A 17525-nucleotide genomic window follows, 5' to 3' on the forward strand; every position below is an offset into this window, starting at 1 on the left:
AGAGAAACACTGTTGTACTGCATTAAATACTTAAGAGGAACTATACTCATTTCCTAAGAAGCGACTATGGCCCTTATTCTGATCGGTGTGGTAATATCCGCGTGCGTCCGTGCCGCCGATGTTTTGTGTCTGCGCATGTGCAGAGGCGTCTTTGCGCATGTGCGAGCGGGGCGTACGGCCAAATCCCGCATGAAATGTGAACACTCCGAACAGGGGGTGGAGAGGGGCGTGAAGGGCTATTTGGGCTCATTACCATATGCATACGCCCCGCGTTTCATGAGCGTTCCCATGCAAACGCTGGGCGTACGTATGGTAATGCGGCCGTGACGCACGTGTAGGGGGAGGACATATGACATCGCCGGATGTCAGCTGACCGCCCAGATCCCTGCTTTTGCACGGAAAAATGTCCATGTGGTCTGAGGTTGCGGGAGCTGGTGGATCACTCGGTCCTGCATTCGATGGTCTGCGACCATCGAATGATGGGGGAGGTTCCCTGAGATGGAGGAGGCGTATTCCGTGAAAAATACACGTGCGGTCCGTTCGGCCAGCTTCTTACCGCGTACGGACGGAGTTGGCGATCCGTATGGAAGGCGGGGTTTCGCACGCACGGTCCTGGCCGCATATTCAGATCCGGCCGCACCGATCAGAATAAGGGCCTATATTTCCAGCTGGATTTTCTATGTACGGCATTTTCTATGTATAGCAACGGACAGTTAAAATACACTAATGACCACAAACCTTCTTGTACAATATCTGTATGTAGTGATTTTATATATGTAAGGAATTCTTTAATGGTCATTGATTATTGGATTTTTATTTATGATATTTGTCATTTCTAATAGATCTGATATATAAGCACTGCTATCCATTGTACATTAGTCAGCACCGACTGAAGGAAATACATGCGAATGTAGGTTATATGAAAGCGCAGAGAAGTAAGAACAGGATGAGGAATATTAAAAACAATCAGAGAAAATTGACATAAACAGATTAAATAGTGAAACAAGACATAAATGGTGTGTGGTTATTAAACAAAAAAAAAAAAATAGGGAGAAAAAAAAAACACAATAAAGAAAATAATGGAAATTTGAAATTAAACAGTACAGGAGCTTTATAAATGAAAATGCCATTAACAAACAAGGAACGGGGAATTTGTACCGATATAAAAGTGACGATCACACAAATTTGGATACGTTTTAATAACGCGATGCAAGGAAATTTTAATTTAATTCAGAAGATTGAATTACGAACCAATATTTTACAGCTATGAGTCATAGGGTAGACTGAACTTAGGTCAACAGTAATTGGGTCGACCACTATAGGCCAATAGCCACTAGGTTGACATGAAAAATTTCGACATGAGTTTTTAATGGGGTTCTGTTTTGTGGTTATGTTAGACCTAGACACTGTATAAGTGTACCGCGTCCCCTCGTTGACCTTTTTCATGTTGAGCGTTTCCAAGCCGACCTAATGCTTGTGTCGACCTATTTAATGTGTCGACTTAATGCTTGTAGATCTAGCGAACACATCCCTATTTTACAGTATATTAAAAAGGAAAAAAGAAAACCATGTATTTAAATAAGCATTTTGTTTAAAAACAAAACAAAAAATAAGAATCCGGTTCCTTGCACTGCTTATGTATCCATAACCGCTATGCCGCATGCGTGGTCTCCATAACCACTATGCCGCATGTGTGGTCTCCATAACCGCTATGCCGCATGTGTGTGTGTCCATAACCCCTGCGCAGCTTATGTGTGTGTGTGTCCATATCAGTTGCCCTGGTTAAGTGTGTATAGAACTGTTGCACTGCTTGCCTGTGTGTCCAATGTGGATTGGAGGTAGATATATAAACCTGGAGTGTTGGCAGTGTTGCTAGTTATTCTATGCATATGTGAACACTGAAAGTAAGAGTCACATTGATGCATCTGTCTCCAGAACACTGTATTCTAACTGGCCCTCCAACAGGCAGAGCCATAATAAATAAGCAAAGCCATAAAAGTTCTGCAATGTGCCATGTAACTATTTAGGTCAATGCTTTTTGAAAAAAATCTTATTAGCGCATAACAAGCTCTCACGTACACCTAGGCCGCCCTACAGAACAAAAAGGATTGTTAAAGCATAGACATCGGTCCACTGCATTCTACAGTATGGAACTCAGAAAATAAATGGAATTACCTTGAAGCTGCCAGTACCTTCTCCAGCCCTAAAAAGAAAAGCATGAAGACATTTTACCAGTAAGTAAACTAAACTAGAACTCCAATGTACAAACCATAACGGAACTCCCCAAGCAGTCAGTGTAAATATTTTAAGCTTCCTATTGATGGATGCTGTAAAACCTTTCCTAGCAGTGACAAGTCTTTTCATTTGAGGTTCTAATGCACTTTCAGAACCATTTCATTGTCATAAATAATGCATCAGTGAGCGGATTACACACAAGCATTAAGCACTTGAAGCTGCACTAGACTCTGGTGCACTCAAGCTTATATTCCAAAGCCAAGTCAGGGTGTCACAAGATACACATCTAGGGAATGCAAATATATTCCAAAGAGTTCCCACCGACCTCAATAGATCAGGGCAGTTTAATCCACACTAACAGCTGCAGTCGCCTAAACTGACAATTGCAGGCTGTGGACAACACTTCTTAGAAAATGCCAACCACAAAAGAACCTGATTAATAAATACCTACATACAGCAGCTTAGCCGATGTAGCAAGTGGGGCCACGTGTATGAAGCTGGCCTAAAAAGGAATAATTCCCGCATTATACGTAAATGCTAGCAGTGCGCCTTGCAGCAAACAGGACTGCACTGGAATCACTACAGAGGTACTAATTGCTGTAGCACGAGCCTGGTCATACATGCTCCGCTATGTAGGTATTTAGGTCAGAGCGGCTACAAATAATAACACTTTGGGGTGTATTCAATGCGGCCGGCCGCTTACCCTATTCAACGTTCCGGGGGAAACCTCGCTGTCAGAGGATGGCGAGGATTCCCCAAACAGCGAGGCGCGCTGTTTTAACGGCCGCATATGCCGTTCCCCCTCGCTCAAAAAACGGAGCGTGGGGGAAACAGCGTGCGCAGGGGGTCAGTTGAATACTGACCGAGCGAGCTGTGACAACGAGCAGGCAGCACTGCTTGCTGTCACAGCTTGCCCCCAGCACTGAATACTGCCCTTTAAGTGACATAGCAAGCAGTACGCCTGCTCGTTCCACATTACAGGTCTTCTAACATTTCAAACATGAGACAGATTTGCTAAAGTACAATGTTCTCTGAAATAATAGGAATACTTGTATCACCTTGGGATATTGGGGCATAGGTATTAAGCCTGGCAAAGTGATAAAGCAGTGATAAAATGGAAGGTGATAATGCATCAGCCAATCAGCTGTGTTTAAAAAATGGCAGTTTGGAAGTAATTGACTGGTGCGTTATCACCTTCCACTTTATCAGGTTTAATAAATCTGCCCCATTGTGTATGCAGTTATAATGTCAACATAACTATGTCCACAACTGATATTAGGGATCAATAAAGTCTTCACTGAATATCGTTTTGTTGACATCCCTCGACAATGTCAACATTAGGTCAATAACGATATTGTGAATGTCAACATGGTCATTATGTGGTCAACATTCTGAATGTTGACTAAATACGCCACACCAATGTACATTATGCTCAATGCATGTTTAATTTGACTGACACTTAACTTTGCCTCAACCTCACTAGACTGCCTGCACTGTGTATAAAGCGCTGAGGAAATGAATTGTTATTTTAGAGCACTGCTGTCAGACCGGAGATATTTCCAAGGAAAACCGCCCTAACCACTGCTGCTGGTGTCTCTTGCCCCCTTGTGGCAATGCTTGGATTAACATCCAGAGTATACTTCAGCCTTGTAAACACTAGGCCAGGCATGGGCAACCTGTGGCTCTCCAGCTGTTGTTGAACTACACATCCCAGCATACTCTGCTACAGTTTTGCAATTTGCCCATGCTAAAATTGTTGCATGGCATGCTAGGAAGTGTAGTTCAACAACAGCTGGAGAGCCATTTTTCCCTGTCTCTGCACTAGGCGATCCTGGCCGCGGCTGATATAGTTAACCATTTCGTCCGCGGGTGGTCCATTTGAGTGTACACACAGAACGATATCGTTTAGTGACATCACTGGGAACCGCTGAACATGCGAGTCATTGGCCCTTCTGAGTGACATCTTTTAAAATATCCTTTTAGTGTGTATGTGGCTTTTAGAATACCGACTGAATGTCTGATGGAGGGAATACTAACAGGGGTCCAGTAAGTATACTCCCCCCATCTACACCTCTCCCCCCTTGTAGCCCAAACATTACCATTCTGCCCCACACCATAACCCTCTCGCCTAATAGACCAACCCTATCAGCCCTCCCCTGCTAGTGCCTAAACTTAACCACCACCCTCTCGGCATGCTTACTATTAGGAAACTGGCAGCTGAGATTCCAGCGTCGGCATCCTCTTGTCAACATTCCAGCACCAGTGTTATGGCCGCTCCTCAGGATGCCGACGTCAGCGATTTGAATGCGGCCTCCCAACCGTCAGGATACTAACAACATCCCACGACCTACTGTACATTATGTGCTTAATGCATATTGTATCAATGCAGGACAGCATAATACAGCGTGGAGTTACTGCCACTTTCATACTTACAACACAGCAAACATTCAAACATGTCATTTCTGTTCTGGACATCTAATTACACAGATTCACTGACCCCATAAACTCCAGAAGTAAGGACACGTCCAGCTCTGGTGGGATATGGAACAAAGGTCCTATTAATTTCCTCGGTCTTCCCCGACAGGTGGAGATTGGCTGTGGCACCGCTGTGTAGGACACATTATGTCACCAACATGAACTTGCAGTAAACGGCGTCGTCATAATAAAATAACCATTCACTTACTAGGTTTAGGGACTTCGAGGCCTCTTTCCTTGTAGAAATCAATCATTTGCTTTTTTTCACCTAAAATGTGTAAACAAAAACAAAACTAGAGTTCAAAAGAAGCAGAAGCGGTTCCTCCCTTATTCCTTAGCCAAATAGATCAGCTGAGTGTACTAAGAAACATAGGAGGGAGGGGTACAAATACAAGAGGGGCGATTATGGAAACTGACACAATACTGCCCTAAGGGCTGAAATATAGCTTAGGAAAGGAAACAGCGCTTTCTCCTAGCTACATGTGGAACAAGTATAAGTGTCACCTATTGCAGTAAATCATAGGGTTGTCGCCATCCCAAAGGATGGTGTCCCTTCTATCAGCCTAACATTAACCACCACCCCTCTCCCACACCTGACCCTAACCCTCCACACCAGTGCCTAACCCTTACGTCCGCACCCTGCCACCTAAACCAAACTTCACTTCCCTACAGCATAACCCTGCACCACCTTGTAAGTGCCTCACCCTATCCCCCCCCCCCCCCCCCCCCCCCGGCCTGATGCCACTGGTGACTACCAGCAGTCAGGATTCTGGTGCCAGACTTCTGATAATATAATGCTGGCTCTGGTATTATAAATGCCAGGATGCTAAATACATACCATTGTAACACGGCAAAATGCAAAAAAGTACCTTGTAGCAACTACACACAATAGAGTACTGTAGACACAAAACAAGGCCCACCACTGACCGTAAAAACAATGGGTTAAAGACAAACTTACGTTCTTCTAAGCGGACGACTAATTTGTAGACTATGTCTTGTAATTGTCTATCCAACCTAAAAAAGAAATGAATACTCAATACAACATAATGATATGGGAAACTGCAGCTGCATTGGGATAATTGGAAACGCCCAGTTAGTGAATTATTTCTGTAATAACGTATAAAGTTGTACTGCGTCCTGTTTTGAAAGCAAGGAAGCATTTTGAATCCTTAATGAATCCACGCGGCTACGCATAACATTAGGGTGTAGAGTTCATTTCATGAAACACTTGCTCTTAATCAAAAAGGACTGGAAAATATATTTCAACAATTCCCTACTGCTGTAATATAAATAAATTACATTTTAGTATTACAATTTAAAATGGCGATGTGACACGGTGATCAGGAATGCAACATAAGGAGTCATGTATGTGACCTTTTTCTCACTAGAGAGCAATGGGTTATACCATCAAGAGGACTGCACCTTGCTATTATATTTCCCACCTTTTGACCTTAACAGGAAGTTGAGTCCCAGTTTAACCCTGTGCAGTCTTTTTATGTGAATTACTCTATTGGTCATATGTGAACACCTGGTCAGCTGTTGACATTATTAGTCATTTAAAATCTTTGGCCAGTGATCTGGGCAGTTTCTTGAGATGCATATGATTGGCTGGGTACCTTGGTGACCCCAAATGTTATTGGGCAGGATGCACTAACATCCGCGGCCCCTCTCTCCGCCGCACGTCGCCGGCTACCGCGTAGATAATTATCGCAAAGGACAGCTCTTGCGGAAGAGGTCCGTGCGGGGCAGCGGTGGGTCGCGTTAAGCCCATAGTCTTCTATGGGATATCGCCAGCTTTTGCTGGTGATACCCCCCGCAGTGAAAACCCGGCATGCGTGTTTTCCTGCATATAAAAATGCGATAAAAATCCCGATAACCGGCTTTTTACCGCATTTTTGCGTTAGAGCATCCCGCCCATTATCTCCATTCGAGGCCATGATACTATTTAAAACGGTGCAACCATATATTAATCACCGCAGAGGGGCAACCCTGCACACCGAACTTGTGCCTATGAAAAGGTAGTGTGGACACTCGGGAAGGGGTGGGGGGTGTCAGCGCTAACCACGCGTGTGAAGACCCCCAGCTTTCAGCTGAGTGCATCGAGGGACAGGCTCCTTTCCTATCCCTGTGTGTAAAGGAATGATACATCCCTGCGCTAGGATCGCATATTACAATGCGATCCTGGGACGGTAATATTCGACCCAGATCGCATTGTAAATGCGATCCTTCATAAATAGCCCCATAAACCTGTAATGTTTACCTTATATAGGTATATATACACAACATTATATAACAAATGTGAGCGACGCTGGCATTTCTAGCAGATGCCCCTTTCAGACCGCACAAAAAAAACGGTATTTTGCCGATTTTTAACCATTTTAAAATGGTATTCTGTGCGGTCTGAAAGGTGGAGAGTGATTTTACCGTTTCCAAAAAAACATTTTCCTACCAGTTTCAGACCCGTTTTTTTTGTGTCACAACGGGTCTGAAATGGGATTCCCCAACCCCCCACCCCCCGGGCAGCGCAGGGAAGGGAATGATCGCGCTGGGGCAGGCGGTCCCTGCAGTGTATGTTAGATCAGTGGCGATCTAACATACACTGCAGGGACCCCCTGCCCCCAGCGCGATTGTTCCCTGCGCTGCGCTGCCCAGGTAGGATCTGGGCTGTGGGGCTGGCTGCTGCTCTTACCCCTCCCCATACTTTCAGCATATGTATGGCCGGAGAGCGCTGCAGATAGCCGGCTTCTGCACTCAGCAGCGGCGCGGTGAGTGCTTCAGGAGGGGGGGCGTCCGCTCAGCCCAGTGAGTTGTTATCCCACTCCACTGGGGTTTGTGGCCGGGTCTGGGCTCCCCAGTTCTATTAGTCTGCACGTGGAGGCAAGACCCAGGAGGATGCGGTGTGCAGTGCTGCCTCCGTACATACTTGTATCAGCTGTTTTATATGCTTTGTATTCAGGACCCAGTATCGTGCTTGTAAGGTATTTCTCATTCGTTCGCACTGTAATCCATACGGAGGGGGGGGCCCTCACTAATGCTGTTAAGACAGACCTGACAAGGGGGGGGGAGGGGGGGAACGTACTGCTTCCCTGTATTGCTTTCACAATGCAAACCTGCTTTAGCCCAGGTATTTAGATGCGATGTGAAAGGGGTTAAACTTGCTCTGACCCATTTAAAAAACGTTTTAAATACCTGGTCTAAGCAGGTTTTGCGGTGTGAAAGCAGCAAGAGTTAACCTAGCACAGTGATAAGCAACCCGTTACACATTTGGCAGACCTCTAACCTTTCAAAGGGCCACATATTACTTCTGATTAATGAAATAAATACATATCTGTAATTATATATCAGCAGGCCTTTTAAACAAGTGTTACAATCTATAATACATAAGGTAGTAATACAGGGCTCGAGGCTGCAAGTAGGGACTTAGAGGGCCACCTGATGGCCATCACAAGTCACACCTGGAAATAACGGAGGATTACATGTTATCATTACTAGACAGACAAATGCAGCCACAATACTCACCTTATATTGTAGAGGGGCTGTGTCTGATGCACCACAATGTTGCACTTAGGACACCGGTTACTGTAGTAAAAATGCCTCACTATGCAACTTTTACAGACTGAAAAATAAAAAGCAGGTATTGTTACCAACCCGAGGCAAATACGGACTTCTGTTCAACTTCTAAAAGCAGGTTAACAGCACATTAAAAACAGCAGCAATGAGAGGTAATAGCACAGAAATGCTTACATTAGATACATGCAATTTCCACATAATCAGCTACAATTACACCATAATCTTATGTACCAAGCCTTCCCCACCACATAGGTGATTGCAGGCCCGGACAGACCATCTTCTGTAGCATGTCACTGCATATTATTTGCTTGTGTCATGATCTCCGCTAGGTACAGAGCTGAGTACTGTCAGCAGATTATATATAAAATATAATAGTAGTAGCAATACTCTGACCATTAAATATCAAATGTTAAATTAAAAATTCCCACACAAAAAAAAAAAAAGCATAAATAGTTTATAATCTTTCAAATGTAATATCAAATAACTGTCATTAAACAAACCAAAGCTATGCTCAAATTGATTGTCACTGAGTTATGAGAGTTGCTTTTTCGTTTTTAGCAAAGCTAATACAAAAGTTAAAGTCCCCATACACTTCACTTAACCCCCCTGGAGTCCTTTTAATCACAAGTAAAAAATGGCACATCAAGTGCCAAGTCAGACCTCCAAGGGAGCTGCTGGGGGAGCACAAGGGACATTGGGTCTGACATGCCCTTATGACAAGTCGGACTAGTGTATGGGGGCCTTAAAAGATCGACTCCTATGCTTTTGCAAAATAGAATTATATTGTGCCCATTTGTAGCAAGGCTTTGCCCACTGAATTACTGGGGATAACAGTGGACAGAGCAAAGAGCCCTGACATAAAGCGGTTTAGCTGTACATTGGAGGAGAGAAGTTTTATTTCTGAAATATAAACCAAAGTGCCATAACCACAGGGCCCTATTCACAGGAATAATGTATTTCCCAAACAAATCCCACCACCTGCACCAGGTACAGTCAAGCCCTGTATAGGCTTAAATCAGTGCTTAGGGCTTTATTCAGAGATGTACACAAATTAATTTGCAGCTGCAAATTATTACACAGCAGCTGTGCGAAAATAGGCAGATAGCGCAGCCATCTGGATGTGTGTCGGCATGCACACTGGTGACTTCGCACTGCATCGTTGTATGCAATCCCTGGGATTTGCAGTCACAGATCAGACGATTATCAAAGTTCTGAAAAGCCCTATGGTTGTGCAGCATGGCAGCAGGAAGTAAGAGGACAGAGACATAGCAGCTGCATTAAGAGGTTCCACAGTTACAGCCTAGTTTTCATTCTAGCACCCGCTATCTTTGAAAACCCATGCAGTTCCTCTTCCCTGCCTGGGGTGTCGCTGTCTGCTGTATTGTTTCGGTACTTATGTAGTATCTGGGCGCCCGATTTTGTGATTGTATGCCTTACCTTAAGGCATACAATCAGATGCGATTTTCGGCAAAATCGCATCAAAATTGATCCGATATCGCATGCGATGCGATTCGATTTTGTATAGGACTCAATGTTAACAAGGTCCTGTTCATTTCCCCACTATCCAAGTGGGAATAGAGTTGATTTTATATAGCGTGGCGAGCCCCGCAAAAAAAAACATTTTAAGTAATCCGCGGCCGCTCGCCATGCTTCGGGCTCACCACGCTTTATAAAATCAACTCTATGCCCACTAGGATAGTGGGGAAATGAACAGGACTATGTTAACATTTAATCCTATGGAAAATCGCATCGGATCGCATGCGATTCAATGCGATTTTTCCGACCCGATTTTAAAATCGGGCGCCCAGATACTACATAAGTACCTGTTTCTAGCACAGGTCTGGTTTGCATATCAGTGCTGATATACAGAATGAACACTAACAGCCCTAAGTACTCCCCCAAAATGCTTGCAAAGCATCTGCATTTCTGTTGCCACTCCCAATTACCTCCCCAAAACAGACCCCGACTGTCCAGCACTTTGGAATTTGTAAATTTCTCTCTGCGAACGCAGTCACTATACCATCGCGGGACATGTGCAGTTCAATGCTAATCGCGCAACTGATTCTGCATGCATCTCTGAATCAGGCCTTTACAGCAGTTATCATGGATTGGTTGGCAAGCAATGACTCTTGTCTGACAAATTCAACAGAAATTGTATTTACATTTCCCCAGGTTCCCAAGTTGTCTGAAACTAAAAGCACCCATGAAAATATCTAAAACATTTTAGAATACTAGAAGCTGTCCGCTTACTAATACCACTTCCACATCGCAAATACCGGGTCGCACCCAGGACTCGGACACGGGTACGTCCCAGCATTTGAGATTATAGTCCCCCACATGGACCCGGCAATAAGCCGTGTCACTGACGTCAGAAAGGGAGTGGGGCAGGGGAGGAGGCAGCGCTTGGACCCTCCGCCCTATAGTGTGACGAGACCCGAGTCGCTCGACCTGGGTTACCCGTTTACACTGCGCAGCGACCTGGGATTAACCCTTCTTTTAACCCAGGTCATAATGCGAGATTGCTGGACACGGGAAATTTAAAACGGTGCTTTCACATCAAACAGAGACCCGGCAACAACCTGGGTCTGACACAGGTTATTTGTGCGATTTGAAAGGGGTATATTAAATGACTTATTATATAATAATGTTACCAGTAGACTGTAACAGCAAACTTGTGAAATGATATGTATAGAGCTGTGTTTGAGACAGTAACACTCACATGTGTGGAGACACTCTGTTATGGTAGTGGCATCGATGAAGTAACCTTTACAGATAGAGCACAGAATGTATGGATTCAGGTCTGCCAGATGAATCATATGCTGTAAATGAATGACATGTCAGTTAGTATCCTCTGCATCACCTACAAAATAGAGATCAGTACAGGCAGTTTTAAAGAGCCACATTAGGGGCAAAATATGGCTTGTATCCCGTTATAGGGGTAATTTTTATTAAGATGGGAGTTCTATTGAAGATGAGATGTTGCCCATAGCAACCAATCAGCTTCTACTTATTTATTTCGCACCTTCTAGAACAGAGGTGGCCAAATCTGTCCTCAAGATCTACCAACGGTGCAGGTTTTCCAGGCAACCTGTGGATCTATAGTAGAAATGAATGCAGCATGTTTTAAAATGTGACAGTTAGTAATGACTACAGCTGTGCACCAGATAGGTAACCTGGAAAACATGGACCGTTGGTAGATCTCGAGGACTGGTTTGGCCACCCCTGTTCTAGAAGATAGAATCTGATTGGTTGCTACGGGCAACATCCCATCTTCAATAGAATTCCCCTCTTAGTAAATTTACCCCGTAATGTCTGCAGCTTCCATGATGGCTGGATCACATAAGAGAACAGTGTACAAACGCAATCCCATTTGGCTGCAGAATCCGATAGATCCTTGTTGCGGCCACTGAGATCTGCGATTGCAATGTGAGGCACATGGGAGCGCACCTCTCATCACATTAGGACATGCGATACGCCTATCATATGATCTGTCGCAACAATACGTTGGAATCACATGAAAAGTGCCCATATCGCACTGGTGGTTGGGGCCTTAACCCACTGAGTACCAAGTGAATTTGCCAAAATAAATGTGAAATTTGCCAAGCAAATGTTTTTATTCATCATAATGACCTGTAATGTTTACCTACTATACGAAATATAATATATATTTTTTTTTTTTACAAATTTTTTATTTGAATTTATATAACAAATGTGAGCGACGCTGGTATTTTTTGCACGAACGAGCGAGGAGATTAAAGCTGGTTACATATTAGACAACATTGCAAATGATACAATGTTGTTCATGATTTCCCTTGAACTCCCCGACAAACAATATACTTCAAACAAACACACTGAACAAATCAGGAGAAAAGTTGTGATAGACGATATCCTCAGATTGAGCTGCACAAAAATATTGTTATGATATGTCGTTATAGTGCATATGGTTTAAAAAAAACTTTCTAATGTGTAGTGTCCTTCAAACATCAGGACCCCAAATAGTTCATATTTTGCAGGTCTCCTAATATAAATCACAAGTGAAATAATTAGCACCTCTTGTGGGTCTTTTAAAATGTGTGGGAGTCCATCAGCTAAGTCACCTAGAAAACGTGACCTGAAGACCCAGTTAGAGAACCCCAGGCTAAAAGTCAAAAATCGACATTAAAAACTATTGTCTTTTACTATACCGATCATTTTTTCAATGACTTTGAGTTATATTTAAGGTCATTGTCATACTAGAAAGGCCACCTGTATCCACAGTGCATAATTCTGAGATTACAGGTGTGAATGCTTTTTAGAATTCCTGTTGCCATGGTCCTTTACAAATGTCCCAGAGCCAGTTCTTGAAAAACAGCAACAGCATCAATAACCTACCACCATAGTTCCTAGTGTGTGCCAGGTTCATTTGATTATCATGGCTGACTTTTCTGATGGCAAACATACCTATGGTGTGAGGGGCTCCAATAGGTGTTGCCTTTAACCACAGAAACCCCCATCCAATTGAAAGTACAAATGTTGTTTGCCAAACTCCAGACACTTCAGTTTTTTTGTTTCTAACTTTCCATAAGGGTTTTACTAAGGCAACCATGTCAATTGGCTTGTGGACTATGTAATTTGGAGGGAGAGGTAAATGTACTATAATGTGAATTAATCCAGTGCCTTTAACCCCTTCAATTAGGGAGCACTCCCCACTGTGCAAGTTCTTTTTTAGGAGCGCTCCCTAAAAAAAAAAGGAGGCGGGGCCAGCAGCGGCTGAAGCTGAGCTGATCTCAGTGGCGCTGCCCGGCAAGAGGGAGTGCAGGCAGTGGCACTCCCAAGGATTTTCCAGGTTTGCCAGACTGGGCACTGGCGCATAGCCTGGCAAATTTTAGGGAGTGCCAGCATAGGGGTTAAGCCCAAAATTTAAGATGGCAATGATAGAAAAAGCAAAACACTATGTTTTAAATTCATTGCCATTTACATTTTGAGGTCAGTGTATTCCAATTGCCTCCAGAAACCAGATCCAATCCCAAAGGGCATATTTACTGAAGTTTGGGTTTACAAAGCAACCAATCAGAATTTAGCTATTAACTTCTAGTAGGTGCTAGATAAGGAAGCAGTATCTGATTGGTTGCTATAGACAACATTTCCATTTCTGTAATCCCACCCCAAAACTGAGCAGGGGCACAGAGCTAGGCAGCTGACCTGGTTCTGGTCTGTTCAGACATAGTGGAGACGCAGGTCGAGATGCAAATCCTGGTAATTCCCCAGATCTAGAGCCATACTTACCTGCAGTGCTGCTCTCTCCTCCATTAGGGGGCAGTGTGGTAGGCGCATAGGGGTGTGGCTAATGGTAAGGTAGGCTGCATGGGGTCATGGGAGCCTGGCAGCCATTCCAGGAGGTTAGGAATGTATGCCTAAAGCAAAAGCTATGGGGTCACTTCATGAAGATGATAACTGTGGAGAAGTAACCAACTACTATGTGTCATTCAATAGAATGCACTAGATAAATGTTACTTTATCTAGAGGGTGGGGTTTGGAACAATGTTTTGCACATGGTAGTACACAAGCAGTTGAGGATTATTATTATTATTATAATTTTATTTATAAGGCGCCACAAGTGTTTTGCAGCGCCGTACAAAGGAACAGTACAGGGAGACAAAACAGTTTTACATTGAATAAATAACAAAAATAGAGTACAGTTAAAGAGCGCCACAGTTCAATACACATTACAACTTAAATAGAAGTAGTGAGTACTCAATCAACATACAACTAGAGGCTTGTGGAGAATAATGGAGATGAGTATGCGGACGAAGATGGTCACAGAGTGTTTTAGTATGGGAGAGTTGTGAGTGACATGTGAAGAGAAGAGGGCCCTGCTCGGAGGAGCTTACAATCTAGTAGGAAGGGAAGACAGACAGATTACAAGAGGTGCAAGCAAGAGGGCGGTGGCTTGATAGCAGGGTGTAGGCAGGCAGGGGGTCGGAGAATCAGCCTCAGGGATAGTTTATACATTGAAGGGTACGCTTTGATGAACAGGTGAGTTTTCAGTGCCCGTTTGAAGCTTTGTAGGTTCGGGGAGAGTCTAATGGAGCGAGGGAGTGCGTTGCACTGAAGGGGTGCAGCACAGGCAAAGTCCTGAACTCTAGCATAGGAAGCAGTGATCAGGGTGGAGGAGAGACGACAGTCGTGGGCTGTCCGTAGGGGGCGGGAGGGTGTATGAATGGGTTGAGCACTGGTGTCCCAGGCTATACAGCTAATACTTCTATTAGTGTGAAACATATATCCTTCAATGAACTGCAGGCGGCACTCAGAGGCTTGAAAACGTAGCAAACTATGGAAATTTATTAGAATTTTTCAGGGCTTGTGGCCCCTTCGTCAGGACAACACTCTATGTAACAGCAAATACAATATATAGGGTGACTTACCAGAGTGCCTCCTCTGTCAGACGCAGCCACCCCAACCAGGAGCACTGCATCTGACGGAGGCGGCACTCCGGTAAGTCACACTATATACTGTATTTGCTGTCACATGGAGTGTTGTCCTGCAAAGGGACCACAAGCTCCGAAACATTTAAATAAATTTCCAAAGTTTGCTACGTTTTCAAGCCTCTGAGTGCCGCCTGCAGTACATTGATATATTAGGTGGGAATCCCTTCCAAGTTCAGTGGGAGCCTTCCACTGTACACCACCTTGCGGAGGATAGAATTGATGGCACTCCCAGGTCTCCTTATACTTAGAAAATAAGGCGCAGGGCACCAAACTTTTATTAACGTTTCAGTTTTACTTCAAAGCTTTCCTCAATATCCTGACGAAAGCTTTGAAGTAAAACTGAAACATTAAGAAGTGTGGTGTCCTGCGCATTATTTACTGAGTGCCACCAATCCTAATTGCACCATCTGACACGTGTACCTGCTGCCCCTGCTCACAGTATGATATAACATCACATATAGGCAGCCGCCCAATGACACCCGGAGCCCTCTCACCTCGTCCCCCCCGGTCTGCCTGTCCTCCCCCGCTTCATTCCTGTTCCACTGGACTTCGTTGCCCCCCAGGGAGTGCCCGGTGATCTCGGTGGCCAGGAGGCTCAGGGATATCGACGTTTTCTGCACATCCTCGGGCTTGACCGGGCCACCGAGCTCCGCCTCCTCCATCCCGCCGGCACCGGCAGGCCGCAGTACGGGCCCGGGGAGAGAGAGCGCGGGAGTTTCCGCTCGCAGCTCACTGCGCATGCGCCGCCCGGGATCATCTTACATGCCGCCGGGAAATGTAGTCCCAGGTCCTACAGCCGCGGCCTGTCCTGTCACTGTGTGCATGGTGCCCGTGTCCAGTGTCCTATACCTGCCAACATTCCTGTGTGCCTGGCAGCGGCCAGCGCCCTGGTGCAGTCACTGAGAGATACTATGCAGAGTCTGGTGCTGCTGCCATTACTTCTTATTTTATTTCAATTGTTCATCCAGATATTTTGGTGCATAAAATAATATTCTCCATATGATCTGTTATCATCATTACTAACATTTTGTTTTTTGTTTTGTTGATGGATAAGCCCTGCTTGAGTTGATGGTGTAAAACAGGGATGGGGAACCTTTGGCCCTCCACATGTTGTTGAATTACACATCCTAGCATGCCCTGCTACAGTTTTGCTATTTGGCCATGCTAAAACTGTCGCAAAGCATGCTGGGATGTGTAGTTCAACAACAACTGGATAGCCAAAGGTTCCCCATCCCTGGTGTGAAACCATCTATTCTGCAAGTGAACAATCATTGTTTTCCACCCCTGCTTTCTAGAACAATGAGATGCAGGCCAATCAGAGCCCAGGGGTGGGACTAGGAAGAAGACAGGGGCGGAGCTAGGCTCAGTGTCCTGATATCTTGGACAGGAGAATAGAATAAAATTGGTAGCTCTGTATCATTGATGGCAGGAAACCACTTAGTTCTCCCCCATCAGTGGTAAAAGTAGTAACCATCAGTCATTGACAAGCTCAAATAATCAATAATTGATGGCAATTCCTACCACCCACTCTCCTCTACCTCCTTTTCGTTCCCCCCTCTACCTCTTGTCAATGTCCACTGTCCACCCTTTTTTTCTCCTATCCACCTGCTGTTTCTCTTCTACCTACCGTCTGTCCCTTTCTCCCCTCTATATCCCATTCACTTGCTCTCTCTTCTCTCCATCCCATCCACCCCCTCTCTCATATTCATAGTGTCCACCTACTCTCCATCCGTCCACCCCCCCTCTCTCCTCTCTACCCCTCTCTTTTTATCCTGTATACCCTCTCTCCTCTTCAATCTCCTCTATCAATTATACCCCTTTTACACCAAAAACCCTGGTCGGACCCTGGTCTTTGAATGCTGGAGTATCCAGGGTCTGACCCTGCTTTATACCCCATTTACACAGCACTTTGACCTGGGTCGGACCTGGGTCTGCACCATTTACACTGAACCTGGGTCAGCCCTGCCTTAAATAATATTTTATATATATATTTATAGAAAAATATATATATATATATATAGAAATATATATATATATATATATATATATAGAAATATATAATATATAGAAATATAATATATATATATATATATATATATATATATATATATCAGGGCTGACCCAGGTTAAGTGTTTTTTTTTTTTTTTTTTTAAGGTGCTGGGGGTGCCGGAGGGTACCTGTCCTGCCTGCTGTGCTTGGTGTACCTGGGGGTACCGGGGTGCTGGGGGGTGCAAGGGGTGCTGAAGGTACCTGTCCTGTCTGCGGTCGGATCTCAGCGGAGAAGATGATGTGCGCCGTTGCTGTACCACCCCCCCCCCCCTCCCCGGCAGACGGTCCCTGCGGCGTGCGGCGTATGGAGTGTCAGTGGCGGGGGTCCCTCTGGCGCATGGGAACTAGTACTAGTTCCTATGCGCTGGAGGGACCGCCGATACTGACACTCCATACGCCGCAGGGACCGGCTGCCGGATGCGGGGGGGGGGGGTGATACAGCAGCGGCGCACATCATCTTCTCCGCTGAGATCCGACCGCAGGCAGGACAGGTACCCCCAGCACCCCTAGCACCCCCGTACCCCCAGCACAGCAGGCTGACAGGTACCCCCCTCTCCTCAGCAGCCGCAGGGACCCCCCTCCTCCCGCAGCAGCTGGGAACATCTTCCCCAGCGCTGCACGCTGTGGACCCGCTGCGGGTGCCTGCACCCGCAGCGGGACCATTTACACCGACATTTACACGGGTCCTATCCGTGTTCTACCCAGGTCAGGACCTGGGTAGAGGACCC

At 45.1% G+C, this 17525-nt stretch overlaps 1 protein-coding gene across 1 annotated transcript in view; it reads right to left on the reverse strand.

Annotated features, from left to right (window-relative positions):
• Nucleotides 1-15494, reverse strand: part of PCGF6 (polycomb group ring finger 6) — a 38044-nt gene extending 22550 nt beyond the window's left edge. Inside the window, exons 1-7 of the mRNA XM_083149261.1 lie at nt 15242-15494; nt 11000-11099; nt 8230-8326; nt 5669-5724; nt 4919-4978; nt 4733-4841; nt 2176-2203 (exon numbers count right to left, since the gene is read on the reverse strand). Of these exons, the coding sequence (XP_083005387.1) occupies nt 2176-2203; nt 4733-4841; nt 4919-4978; nt 5669-5724; nt 8230-8326; nt 11000-11099; nt 15242-15487 (696 nt within the window). The 5' untranslated portion in view covers nt 15488-15494. The remainder of the gene's footprint in view (nt 1-2175; nt 2204-4732; nt 4842-4918; nt 4979-5668; nt 5725-8229; nt 8327-10999; nt 11100-15241) is intronic.
• Nucleotides 15495-17525: the final 2031 nt, after the last annotated feature.

This window comes from Crinia signifera, chromosome 6 (genome assembly GCF_055691185.1).
Source record: "Crinia signifera chromosome 6, ASM5569118v1, whole genome shotgun sequence".
NCBI classification, from domain to species: domain Eukaryota; kingdom Metazoa; phylum Chordata; class Amphibia; order Anura; family Myobatrachidae; genus Crinia; species Crinia signifera.